The 14,752-nt window shown below is 34.3% G+C and overlaps 1 protein-coding gene across 21 annotated transcripts in view; it reads left to right on the forward strand.

The window, feature by feature from the left end:
• Positions 1–14,752, forward strand: part of CCDC138 (coiled-coil domain containing 138) — a 136,194-nt gene that overhangs the window by 27,446 nt on the left and 93,996 nt on the right. For all 21 annotated transcript variants that reach the window (XR_014315210.1, XR_014315211.1, XR_014315212.1 and 18 more), the window contains 3 exons: positions 4,890–4,967; positions 5,074–5,181; positions 9,797–9,961. Coding sequence is in view for 15 of the 21 variants with exons in the window: in XM_082744241.1 (XP_082600367.1) it covers positions 4,890–4,967; positions 5,074–5,181; positions 9,797–9,961 (351 nt within the window). In the remaining 6 variants the exon portion in view is untranslated. The remainder of the gene's footprint in view (positions 1–4,889; positions 4,968–5,073; positions 5,182–9,796; positions 9,962–14,752) is intronic.

Below are 14,752 nucleotides of genomic sequence, written 5' to 3' on the forward strand. Positions count from 1 at the left end.
TCTCTCTCTCTTTTTAAAAGATTCTATTTATTTGAGAGAGAGAGAGCAAGAGGAGAGAGCACAAGCCAGGGGGTGGGGCAGAGGGAGAGGGAAGAGCAGAGGGAGAGGGAGGAGAAAACTCCCCACTGAGCAGAGAGCCTGATGAGGAACTCAATCCCAGGACCCTGGGATCATACCCTGAGCTGAAGACAGCCGCTTAACCAACTGAGGCACCCGGGGACCCCCCTTCTCTCTTTTTAATTGAAGTATGGTTGTTGACAGAAGACATATTAGTTTCAGGTGTAAAACATAATGATTTGACAGTGTTTATGGTATGCTGTGCTCAACACAAGTGTTTCACTGTACAACTTTCTTTCACTATACAACTCTAGCACTCTTTTTTTTTTGAGAAGGGTGTCTTTGTTTCTTAATAATTTTGTATGTTTGTATGGGTGTGTGGTGAGTGAAGTGGATATGTGAATTGTTAAGTGATAGACCTATTGATAATTGGATTTTTGATCTAGTGTGACCAAACTGAAAGAGCTTGAGAGAAACCCTTTGGTACCAGCTGGCAGAATGCTTTTTTATGGTTACTCTGTTTAGTGTAAATGAGGAGTCAGCAATTTTATTCTTTAAGGATGAAATAGTAAATATTTTGGCCTTTGTGAGACATATAGTCTGTCATGCCTCAATTCTGACATAATGCAAAAGTAGCTAGAAGTAAAAAAAAAAAAGGTAGCTATAAGTAAAAAAAAAAAGTAGCTATAAGTAAAAAAAAAAGTAGCTATAAGGCAATAAGTAAGTGAATGAGCATGGCTGTAAGATGCTATTTATAACAATAAGCATTCAGATTTGATCCTTGGGCTATAGTTTGCTGGCTTTTGGTATGATGAATTATATATATATATACACATATATATGTGTATATATATATATACACACATACAGTTGACCATTGAATATCATGGGTTTGAACTGTGTTCCACTTACATGAAGTTTTTTTTTTTTTTGATAAATGCAGTACAATATTGTAAATATTTTCTCTTCCTTATGATTTTCTCTTTCTTTTTCATATTAGAGTCTACCATCTTACCTTTATTATATATATATTTTTCATTATATTCAGGAGAATTATTCTCCTTTAGTAATCCTGGATATGACAAAGATCAGGCCAGGAATTGCATTTTCCCACCGCTTCTCAAGAGTATGCTCTGCTGATCTGGGTCACTTTGTTCCCTTTCTCCTCCCCTCCTCGGCATCCACCCCCTTCATTTTTTTTCTTTTTTTAATATTCTTTTTTCTCTCTCTCTCTTTTTTTTAAATTTAAATTCCATTAATTCAAATAGTATTAGTTTCAGAAGTAGTGTTTAGTGATTCCTCAGTCTTACCTAATACCCAGTGCTCATTATATCACGTTCCTTAATGTCTATCACCCAGTTACCTCATTGCCCGATCCCCTTCCTCTCCAGTAACGCTTGGTTAGTTTCCTTTGATTAAGAGTCTCTCATTTGTCTCCCTCTCAGATTTTGTCTTGTTTTATTTTTCCCTCCTTCTGTTATAATCCTCTGTTTTGTTTCTTAAATTCTACATGTGTGAGATCATATAATTGTCTTTCTCTGATTAACTTATTCACTCAGCCCTCCAGTTCCATCATGTCACTATAAATGAAAAGATTTCATCCTTTCTGATGGTTAAGTATTACTGCATTGTGTATATATACCACATGGTCTCATGGGTCTTCATGGGTCTCGTGGTTTATCTTCCAATATATTGCCTAGGATTCACTTTGCCACACCTCCTACCTTGCAGAAAGTGGTTGCTTTTCTACTTGTAGAATTACAGCAATTCTTTTCTTAGAGCTCTTGTTCAGTTCACAGGTTCACAGGAGTTCCGAATGATTTGATAGCTCTCTAGCTGAATTCCTGGGACCAGACAAAACTAAGATCTCCTGCTCCTCCGCCATCTTGGAATGTCTCTCCTTATGATTTTTCTAATAACCTATTGTTTTCTCCAGCCTACTTCAATATAAGAACATTGTATATGATACATATAACATAAAAAGTGTGTGTTAATTGACTGTTTATGTTATCACTAAGGCTCCTTGTCAACAGTAAGCTACTAGTAAAGTGTTTTGGGGAGTGAAAAGTTCTATGTGAATTTTTTATTGCCCAGGGATCGATGACCATCAGCTCTGCATGGTTCAAAGCTTAACTGTATTTTAAAATTGCTAAATAAAAAGGTAAGTTATTTCCGTGACTGACTTGCATAGTAATTTATGTTAGCATTGGACATAAATAAGTCTGCAATAATAACAATAATGATAATAATATTAAAACAATTTCCATTAAGTCTTAACAAGCTGAGGAGTCAAGGATTAATATTCAGTACTCATCACGCTTTAGGGTCCTTGTGAATACCATAGGCTTTCATTTGAAAGGATCAGGGTTATATCCTAGGAAGAGGCAAATTATAGATATGGAACCCTCCTCAAGCTGAAACGTGGTCTTAACTGATCTTAGTTCCTGTTTAGAGTAAGGTAATCAGTCCCCATTTGGGGTATCTAGCAAAGAAAAAAATGAGCCCACTCTGAAAGAAAATTATTATGTATAAAATTTATAAATTTTTTTGTCATTCTATACAAAATTAATCATTACATTAAAAGAATCACATGAATCACTGTATTCTACTCATGAAACTGATATTGAACTGCATGTTAACTAACTAGAATTTACGAAAAATTATAAAAAGAATCACATAACTCAATATAAAGAGAACAAAAATGCCCAAAACAATATGAATATACCTAGCAATGATCAAGATATTGGACCTAGTAGGCAGTGACTTTAAAATAATGATTAATATGTTCAAGAAAGTAGAAAAAAAGATTGGGAACTTCATTAGAGAAGGAGAATTTATAAAAAGGAATTAAAATGAAATTCTGAAACTTAAAAATACACTAATTGAATTTCAGAACTCCAGCGAATGGGTTTAATAGCAGATGAGACCCAGCAGAAGATAGGATTAATGAACTAGAAGACCATTACCTATTGATCCTAAAAAGTTTTGAAGTAAAAACATTGAGTGGAGAAAGAATAAACACATTTATAAAAGAGATATGTTCAGTTAAAATTTTTAACATGGGAGTTCAAAAAGAGATCATAGGACAAAAGCAAAATATGTGAAGAGAAATGGCCATGTATTATCCAAAGCTTGTAAAAACAATAAATTATGTTAAGCCTAAGCAGGATAAATGTTGAGGAAAACAATACATAAGAACATTGATTTCAGACTGCTGAAAACATTAGATAAAGTTAAAAGATGGAGCAGAAAGACTTATTACTTTTAAGGAGCAAACATCACATACCTTAAATATAAATAGAAAAAGAGAAAAACCCTCCTTGTATGAGGCCAGGATAACCTTGAAACTCAATGTATCAAGATTATTACAGAAAAAGAAATAGTCAAGCTAGTTGCATGGGAATATAGATGCAAAAATTGTAAATATTAGTAAATTGAATCTAGCAATACATAAAAATAATATTTAAACTAAGTGGATTTAGTACAGGAAAACAAAGTTTATCATTTGAAAATTATGGTTTATTATTTCTATTGATAATAAAATTCAGTACTAACTCATGATACTAGTAATAAAAGAGAATTTAAATTTGATAAGGTAGCTGCAAAAAATCCCAACAACAAAATCATACTTAAGTTATTGTTTTCCCTCTAAAATCAGAAGGAAGCAAAGCGTTCTCACCGTTACTCTTTTTCTTTCTTTCTTTCTTTTTTTTTTTTTTTAAGATTTTTATTTATTTATTTGATTGACAGAGATCACAAGTAGGCAGAGAGGCAGGCAGAGAGAGAGAGCCTGATGCAGGGCTCAATCCCAGGACCCTGAAATCCTAACCTGGGCCGAAGGCAGAGGCTGTCTACTGAGCCTCTCAGGCGCCCCTCACTGTTACTGTTTCTATTGAACACTGTACTAGTCAGTGCAGTAGGGGAAAAAAATAGGAAATAAGGATTGTAAAGGAAGAAGTAAGAATTATCTACTGATAACATGATTATGTAACTGTATACACAGGTATCCAAATAAATATACAAACAATTTAGTAGAATAAAGCAAATGTAGGAGAAGCCCTTGGATGTGAATTCAATACACAAAAATCAAGTGTATTTTTATATGCCAACAGTAATCTAATAGTGTTGTTTATTGAAAGATACCACAGATGATAGCATCAAAAAGCATAGCTATCCAGGAATAAATTTAAAAGAAAGATTTATTAATTTATAACTAACACATATACTGAAAAGTACAAAACATTAAGAGAAAATAAATAAGACCTAGATAAATGGAATGCTGTTATGTTCATAAATATGAAAACTTAATGTTTGTAAACATGTCACTTCTTCCTAATTTTATATATTTAACCCAATTTCAGTAATTCATTACACTGCATACTTAATGATTTGTACATTTTTCTGTATATACATAAAAAGTTCAATTTAAAGACATTTCACATTAAAACATATACTTGTAAGATGTCAAGAGACGTGCAAATAGAATGAAGTTAAACTTAGATACTATTAGTACTTTAGGGACAAATGATGTCCCTAGGGACAAATGATTTTTGCTATTTTTTTAAATTAAAATTATTATTTTTTTATTAAAGTATAATTGTCATACTGTATCCTGTTTCAGGTGTATATCATAGTGATACACTATTTTTATACATTTCAGAATGATTTCCATAAGTCTAATTACTATGAGCAGTTACCTTCTTTAATTATGAATGCTGCCTCTGTTTTGTTACAGTGTTTGGTTATATTGACTAGATAAAATGTTTGTGAAACCTTTAGTATGAAATCAGCTTAAGCTTTATATTGAAGTATTTAATGTTTTCTCACTTTAGTTAAATGAAGTAAGTGAAGAAAACAAGAAGATGGAGATTCAGGCTAAGAGAGTTCAAGCTCGTTTAGATAATTTACAGGTAAGTTGTCTGCTCTTTGACACAAGTGAATTTTAAATGATTGTTTTTGGATTTTTCTCACCTTTATTACAATTGTATTTTAATTCATGGATATGTACTGTTGCAGAGGAAGTATGAGTTTATGACAATCCAGAGATTGAAAGGAAATTCACATGCTGCTAATGAAATGAAAAGTTTAAAACAAGATAAAGTACCAGTCTCAAAAACTCACAAGGTATGATATGACTGAAAATTTCTCCAATAGAAAACAAAGACATTTTCTCTTTGTTCTTGAATCTATTTTTGGCAAACATCGTTTTGGTATGAAAGAGTTTACCATAATAATTCCTTTACAGAGAAATTTCTGTATAATATTTTTAGTATGCTTTTATTTACAAAAGCAAAACAAGTGCTTCAGGCACAGACCTTAAGCCTAATAATTCATGGATATGTACTGTTGCAGAGGAAGTAAGAGTTTATGACAATCCAGAGATTGAAAGGAAATTCACATGCTGCTTTTCGTTTTTTCGTTGTGTTTTAAGATTCCACAAGCTTTCCATGTTTTCTCTCAAGACTGCAATCCATGCCTGAATGGGCTTTATTTACTAATTTTTTCTAAGGACTTTACTTTGAGGTATAAATTACATACAGTAATATAATGCAGAGACCGTTAAGTATATAGCTTAGTCAGTTTTGACAACTGCCTATATTCATGTAACCTGCAACTAGATATAGAACATTTCCATCACCGTAGAAAGTTCCCTTTATGTCCCTTCTCAGTTCTTCCCTGTGAGAGGTAGCTGTTAATCTGATTTCTATCACCATAAATTAGTTTTAGAACTATTTTAGAACTAATTTAGAACTATTTTGGAACTTCAGTCAGTGGGGTTGTATAGTATGCACTCATTTATGTAAGGCTTATTTTGCTCATCATGACATTGGGTATATCGGTAGTTTGTTCCTCTGTTGCTCGGTAGTATTCCACTATATGAACAGATCACAATTTGCTTATCCATTCTTCTTTTAATAGACACCTGGGTTATTCCTACCTTTTGACTATTATGAAAAAAGCCGCTAAGAATGTTTACATACAAAGCTTTTAGTGGACAGATGTTTTCATTCCCCTTAGAAATACAACCAAGACTGGAATTTCTGGGTCATAGATACTTGACTCTTTGTGAAACTGCCAGTTTTCCAAAGCAGTTATACCATTTTATACTCCTACTAGCAATGTTTGAATGTTAGTTACTCCACAACTATGCCAACATTTGGTATTTTCTCTCTTTTTCATTTTGACCTTTTCAGTGGGTGGCTAGTGATACCTCACTGTAGGCTGTTAATAATTTTGATAAGCCCTCTAGTTCTTTTCATAAAGTAGGAATACAGCATCATTTAAAGATAGTTGTAGAGGAATCTCAGTAACAAAATCAGGAGCCACCATTGGGCGGTGTGACTCTAAAGGTGTTAACTGTCTGGCTGGCCTATGATGAAGATACCGTGGCTCAGCAGGACCAAATTCAATAAAAGATTGCTGTGCAGAACCCTCTGTTCTTGGAGCTGTTGGAGCTGACATTCTGTACAGGGAGTACACTGAGGATGACATCTGTCAACAGAAGATTGAGCATCTTTACCAAAAGTTCTTGTACATCTATAAGACCAGGCTTTATGTGAACTGCTTCTCTTGCACTTCTGGATGCTTGCACGTGGAGGTGCTGCTGAATGTGAGCAAGGAGTTTTAGCAATTCAAGCCTGTGTCTGCCAAGATCAAAGAGAACCTCGTCTCCCAGGCCTTTACTGAGTTCACGGTTTAAACATTTCCACCCATGTTTTACAGACCTGATTGAGCAGATGGAGAAGCATACCTCAGTAGTCAATCTTTTGGCCTCCTTCAGCAGCTAGGGGACCTTGGACTTCCTGTTAGTCTCTCTGCAACTGCTCACCTCAGGCTACCTATAGTATGACATGTGTCCATTGAGAGTGGGCAGACTGTCAAGGAGTTCTGTCACCAGGAGGTAGAGGTCATGTAAAGGGACAATAACCACATCCACACCATCCTGCTGGCCCAGGCCCTCAGGGTTTCCATTTGGGTGGGTGGAGGGAACCATAGCAAAGGCATCAAGACCAACCTGCACATCTTTCCTGAGGGCTCCAAACCCAAGGTCTACCTTCTCTCCTGGCCTGGACCTATGATTTTGTGTACAAATAGGGCCAGCTTTGTCCTGCCACTGCCCTCTGCCAGGTAACAGATACGTATAGACATTTTTTTTGTGGTTGTAAATGAAAATATTTCACTATCCCTACCCTCACCTTCTTCCTGTCATACAACGTTCCATGTTTTATTAAAGGGGATGCCTTTATACTTAGTACTTAAGATGATTGAAATTATTATCTAAAGTTTCTATTTGAAGAAAACAGGTTAAAATTATCCCTGTTCAGAACAATCCTAAAATTTGTTTGGAAGCAGAAAAGACCCCAAATGGCCAAAGGAATGTTGAAAAAGAAAACCAAAGCGGGAGGCTTCACAATTCTGGACTTCAAGCTGTATTACAAAGCTTTAGTCATTAAGACTCTATGGTACTGGCAGAAAAACAGACACATAGATCAGTGGAACAGAATAGAGAACCCAGAAATGGATCCTCAACTCTATGGTCAACTAATCATCAATAAATAGGAAAAAAGACCATATCTTCAACAAATGGTGTTGGGAAAATTGGACAGCCACATGCAGAAGAATGAAACTGAACCACTTTCTTACACCATACACTAAAATAAACTCAAAATGGTTGAAAGACGTAAATGTGAGACAGGAATGCATCAAAATCCTAAAGGACAACACAGGCAGTAACCTCTTCGACCTTTGCTGCAATAACTTCTTGCTCGACATGTCTCCAAATGCAAGAGAAACAAAATCAAAACTGAACTATTGGGACTTTATCAAGATGGAAAGTTCTCCACTACAAAGGACACAGTCAGCAAAGCTTAAAAAGGCAGCCTACAGAATGGGAGAAGATATTTGTAAAAGGCTTATTAGATAAAGGGCTAGTATCCAAAATCTAGAAAGAATTTACCAAGCTCAATACCCAAAAAACTAAAAATCCAGTCAAGAAATGGGCAGAAGACATAAACAGACATTTTTCCAAAGAAAACATACAAATGGCCGTCAGACACATGAAAAAAGTGGCTCAACATCACTCAGCACCAGGGAAATAGAAATCAAAACCACAATGAGATACCACCTCATGTCAGTCAGAATGACTAAAATGAACAAGTTAGGATACAACAAATGTTGGCGAGGATACAGAGAAAGGAGAAGCCTCTTGCACTGTTGGTAGGAATGCAAGCTGGTGTAGCCACTCTGGAAAACAGTATGGAGATTCCTCAAAAAATTAAAAATAGAGCTGCCCTATGATCTGGCAAGGTATTGATCCAAAGGATGCAAAAATAGTGATTTGAAGGGGCATATGCACCCCAGTGTTCATAGCAGCAATGTCCACAATAGCGAAACTATGGAAGGAGTCTAGATGTCCATCAGCAGATGAATGGATAAAGCAGATGTGGTATGTATATACAATGGCATATTACTTAGGAGTCATTGAATTCTACCTCTGAAACTAATAATATTTGTCAGTTAAATTCAATATAAATTATAAATTAAAATATTATCTTTGTCCAGAATAATGCAACTCTGTTTTTAATAATCTGATTTTGATTTTATGGATTGCTGTCTGGTTAATGTTACCTTTTTGTTTATTTGCTTTTATAGTTCTATCTTTTCAGATTTCTTAAAAACTAAGTCTAGCATAGTTCCCTGTTTAAGGTTGATGTGTGATAAATGTAGAATGAAATTGACTAAAAGTTATTTGAAGGAATACTAAAATCAGTATAATTGAATTTATATATTTTTATGGAATTTTTTCTTATTCTTCACCTCACATTTTGATGGACTCTGAGAGAACAGGATTTCCAGGAGAAGTTTCATATTCTGTTTATAGAATGTTATAAAGAAAAAGAAAAAAAAAAAAAACTTCTTTAGGAAGAAGAAAATATGAAGTTCCATGGTAGAAATTGTTTAACTTTCTAAACCTTTAAACTTGTTAAAATCTTCGTTATGGTGGTTCATGCTCCTGAATTAAGGCCAATTTTACTTTTCTGTGTTTTAAACTTGGATAAAGAATTTTTACGAAAATTCTTTTTTTTTTTTTTTTTTTTGCAATAAGGCTTGGTTCTTTGAATTTTTTTTTTATTTTAAGATTTTATTTATTTTTTAGAGAGAGAGAGCACAAGCAGGGGCTGCAGCATTCAGAGGGAGAAGCAGGCTCTCCGCTGAGCAGGGAGCCTGACATGGGGCTTGATCCCAGGACTCTGAAGGCAGATGCTTAACGAACTAAGCCATCCAGGCATCCTTCAGTTTCCTTTCCCTTTTTTCGTCCTTCCTTCCTTCCTTCCTTCCTTCCTTCCTACCTACCTACCTACCTACCTACCTTCCTTCCTTCCAAGAAGGCTCCTCGCTCTTGATGGAGTCCAGTACAGGGCTTGAACTCAAAACCCTGATCAAGACCTGAGCTAAGATCGAGAGTCAGATGCCTAACCAACTGAGCCACTCAGTCAGTCCTCAATTTCCTTTTTAAGATGGGTTTTCTCTCCTTCTCTCAGCCATCCTTTAACATGTTTCTTATGTTAAGTGGGGATTTTGATTTGGAATTTCCTTTGTTCGGGGAAGCTTTTTCATTCGGTGCATATTTTAGTGACCATTAGGTAAATTATTCTGTGATCTCTAAATTTAAAACTTGCTCTTAAAATTTTGAGGTTATGGATGGAAATAAATGTTTGATTTACTTTTTTACCTATAGGTACCACTTAATGCACAAGTTTATGAACTTTTAACTGTCTTCATGGATTGGATTTCAGATCATCACCTTAGTAAAATAAAAAGTGAAGAATCTGGAATGGATGGTGAAAAGCCGCTACTCAGATTTGCTTCTCAGAGAAATGATATTCAGGAGAAGTGTATAAAGGTTTGTTTTTTGGTTTGATATATATGATTCATGAAGATTACTACTGGAAAGCCTGTTGTATGTTTTATAAGAGGAAAAAATATTGAAAGTCTTTTTGGTAGAAAATTGACCATACCAATAATTCTAAAAAGATTCATTCCAGACTTAATTAAAATTAATTCTTACTTTTATTTGAAATTTCTTTTTAAAAATAGAGACTAGAAGTTAAGAACTTAACTCTGAAAATAGCAACAATAATTTTATACTAGTTAGGCAGATGATCAGTGATAAAATTCCTAAAAACACATTATTTTAAGACTCAAATTCCACTAAAATAATTTTGTTTTTTTTTTTTTTTTTTTTTTTGTCATGAAGGGAGTATTTGCAAGGGGCTTCTCATTAACAAAAAGAAGTAACCATTTTCTTAAGTTACAGACATTAATTTGGATATTGGTACTCATGATTTCTAGTTAATATATGTGGTCATAGCAAGAAATATATTAAAACTTCTTAGAGTAGACATCTAACATTTGGTTTAATGTTTTCAGAAATAATTTTGTAGTTGCTAAATATTGGCCAGGGTTCCATTTTAGAAAATTATTTCCAGTTTCCACACTTACCTAAAATGTTTCTTTTAAATGCATTTTTTGATTGGCAGAATAATGGCCTTCAAGATGTTCATATCCTAATCCCCGTATCTTATGTTCTGTGGCAGAAGTGAGTTACAGCTCCTAATCAGCTGACCTTCCACTAGAGATTGACCAGAATGGTCCGGGTAGGCCCAGTAATCCTGTGAGCTTTTAACCAGACAAAAGAGCAGAAAAGCAGGTCACATGCTTGCTGGCTTTGAAGATGGAGTAAAAGGACCATATGCCAAGTAATGCTTCTAGAAATTACTTGGTTTTAGTTATATTTAAGTCTTTCCTTCATTTAGTTTTCAGTTTTTTGTCTCTGGTACAGGATAAGGGTCTAACTTCATTTTTCACATGTGGATATCTGGTTTTCCCCCATTGAGTAATTTTGGCACCCTTGACAAACATCATTTCACCATGTCTGTGAGGTCTTATTCCTGGGCTCTCTGTTCCATTGGTATGTATATTTTTCTTTATGCAAATACCAGACTCTTTTAATTACTTGTAGCTTTGTAGCAAGTTTGAAATTAAGAAGTGTGAGACCTTCAACTTTGTTCTTTTTCAAGATTATTTTTTTGTTCAACAAAAAAATTGTGCCTAGAGATTCCATAGTAGTATTCTATGTTATATAAAAGTTTTACATTTTTATGTAGTTAAACTCATACCATTTCTTTTATTTCTACCACTGTAACAGTGTTAAAGTAGACTTAGTTCTCTTGCCCCGACATTTGGAAAATCTTTGTATTTTTTGTTTCTAGGCTTTTTTTCATGGTTAACTTTGAAATATTTAATTTATCTATGATATATTTTGATGTAATAGTAGAGATACACTTTCATTTTTTAAATGGTAAGCAAGTTGTCCTTATGGAGTAACTCCTGTTTTTACCCATTGATTTGAAATGTATGTGAGATACATATTGTATATGAAATGTATTTATGAGGTTGGGTCTTTTTTTTTTAGTTACTATTCTGTTCCATTGATCTGTATGTTCCTGTACTACTACTGCAGTGTTCTGATTAATTCTGACTTTAATATATGCTTTTACATGGGCAGGGAAGTTTCTGGTTATTCTTAGAAGAAATTTTTAATTGTCTAAAATACTCATTTTAATATAATTTTAAAAAGGCTTTTTGTATTTTCTTGTTACTGCATTTAATTTTTGGATTAATTAAGAATTGGTATCTTTACAATAAATTTTCCCATCCCTCATTTTATATAGCTTTTCATGTTCTTAAATGAAGTGTATATTTTTATACTTGTGTATTTTGCATGTTTCCTTTTTCATTTAGTTTATTAGGTTTGGAAATTTTTTTGGTATTATGAATATGACTTTTTTCCCATCTCTAAAATCGGATAATATTAGTATTTGGAAGATTTTTATATTTTTAGCAACCGGACAATTCACTGAAATCATTAGTTCTGATAATTTAAGAAAATGTTTTTCTTATGTTTTCTAGTTAAGTGCACATTATTTAGAATTAATGAAAATATTGTCTGCTTTTTAATGTCACACATTTTATTCCATTTTCTCATCAATTTTACAAGTTCATATATATAAAAGACAGGGTTTTTCTATTGCTTTATGTAGTCAGTCCTTCTAGAAGAAGGTAAATAATAGAGGTGATAGTAGATAGCATCCCCGTCTTGGCCTGCCTTTAATGGCTCTAATTTGGAAGGGTTTCACAATAAAATACATTTGGTTTTTTAAAAATCAGGTTTTTTTTTTAAATACAGAATTAGACTGTTCTCTGTGTTTGTCTTTTTCCTCTTTCATAGGAAGCTGAAAGATTCTCAGAGACAGGGGATATTATCTTAACTCCCTCACTATGACCTCAGTTTTCCTTTGTAGGTTTTAGGAGCTCAAATAAATTTTTGTGAATTGAGCATTTATAGGAGATACCTGAAAATTCTGTATGTCTATTTTTGTGTCTTTATCATACTGTTAGGATTACTGTTATGATTACTACAACTTAATAGTATATCTTGACATCTGGGACTGTGATACCTCCAGTTTTGTTCTTTCTCAAGATTGTTTTTGCTATTTGGAGTCTTTTGTGGTTCCATACATATTTAAGGATTATTTGTTCTAGTTCAGTTCTGTTGGTATTTTTGATTGGGATTACGTTGAATGTTTAGACATTTTAACAGTATTTAATTCCAACAGTAAATGAGCACAGAATATCTTTCCATTTGTTTGTGTCATCTTCAGTTTCTTTCATTGTTGTTTTATAGTTTTCAGAGTATAGGTCTTTAGCGCCTTGGTTAAGTTTATTCCTAGGTATTTTATTCCTTTTGGTGCAGTTGTAAATGGGATTGTTTTCTTAATCTCTCCTACCACTTCTTTATTATTAGTTTATAGAAATGCAACAGATTTATATATATTAATTTTTTATTCTGCTACTTTACTGAATTCATTTATCAGTTATAATAGGTTTTGATGGAACTTCAGTGACAGTTTAACTTCTTCCTGACCAATGTGGATGCCTATTTTTTTTCTGATTTATTAACATATAATGTATTATTTGTTTCAGGGGTACAGGTCTGTGATTCATCAGTCTTATACAATTCACAGTGCTCACTGTAGCACATACCCACCCTGATGTCTGTCACCCAACTACCCTATCCCTCCCACGCCCCTCCACTCCAGCAACCCTCAGTTTGTTTCCTGAGATTAAGAGTGTCTTATGGTTTGTCTTCCACTCTGGTTTCATCTTGTTTTATTTTCCCCTCTCCTATGACCCTCTGCCTTGTTTCTCAAATTCTACATATCAGTGAGATCATATGATAATTGTCTTTCTTTGATTGACTTACTTCATTTAGCATAATACCCTCTAATAACATCCATGTCATTGCACATGGCAAGATTTATTTTTTTGATGACTGCATAGTATTCCATTGTGTGCACGTATGTGTATGTATAGTTCTAGTTTCAAAGCATTGTATACACACACACACACACACACACCCCACATTTGCTTTTATCCATTTGCCTATTGATGAACATCTAGGCTCTTCCCATAATTTGGCTATTGTGGACATTGCTGCTATAAACATTCAAGTTCAGGTGCCCCTTCAGATCACTACATTTGTATCTTTGGAGTAAATATCCACTAGTGCAACTGCTGGGTCAAAGGGTAGCTCTATTTCTAACTTTTTGAGGAACATCCATACTGTTTTCCAGAGTGGCTGTGCCAGCTTGCATTCCCATCAACAGTGTAGGAGGGTTCCCCTTTCTTTGCATCCTCGCCAACACCTGTCATTTCCTGACTTCTTAATTTTAGCCATCCTGACTGGTGTGAAGTGATATTTCATTATTGTTTTGATTTGTATTTCCCTGATGCCAAGTGATGTCGAGCCTTTTTTCATGTGTCTGTTGGCCATTTGGATGTCTTTTTTTGGAGAAATGTCTGTTCATGTCTTCTGCCCATTCTGGACTGGTTCTTTGGGTGTTTGAGTTTGATATATTCTAATATTTGTTCTTCGGGTGTTGAGTTTGAGCAGTTCTTTCTAGATTTTGGATACTAGCCCTTTATCTGATATTTTATTTGCAGATATCTTCTCCCATTCTGTCAGTTGTCTTTTGGTTTTGTTTACTTTTTCCTTTTGCTGTGCAAAACCTTTTAATCTTGATGAAGCCACAATAGTTTATTTTGTCTTTGCTTTCCTTTGGCGATATGTCTAGGAAGAAGTTGCTGTGGCTGACATTGACGAGGTTGCTGCCTGTGTCATCCTCTAGGATTTTGATGGATTCCTGTCTCACATTTAGGTCTTTCATCCATTTGACTTTGTTTTTGTATGTAGGGTAAGAAAGTGGTTTAGTTTAATTCCTCTGCATGTGGCTGTCCATTTTTCACAGCACCATTTGTTGAAGAGACTGTCTTTTTTCCATTGGACTTTCTTTCCTGTTTTGTCGAAGATTAGTCGACCAGAGGGTTGAGGGTACATTTCTGGGCTCTCTGTTCTGTTCCATTGATCTTTGTGTCTGTTTTTGTGCCAGTACCATACTGTCATGATGATTACAGCTTTGTAATAAAGCAGTTTTGGGGTGGAATCTTTTTGGTTTTCCACTAAAGTATCATATCATCTGCAAAGAGTGACAGTTTGACTTCTTTGCTGATTCAGAGGCCTTTTATTCTTTTTTGTTGTCTGATTGCTGAGGCTAGGACTTCTAGCACTATG

The sequence above is a fragment of the Mustela nivalis genome (genome assembly GCF_964662115.1).
Source record: "Mustela nivalis genome assembly, chromosome: 8".
NCBI classification, from domain to species: Eukaryota; Metazoa; Chordata; class Mammalia; order Carnivora; family Mustelidae; genus Mustela; species Mustela nivalis.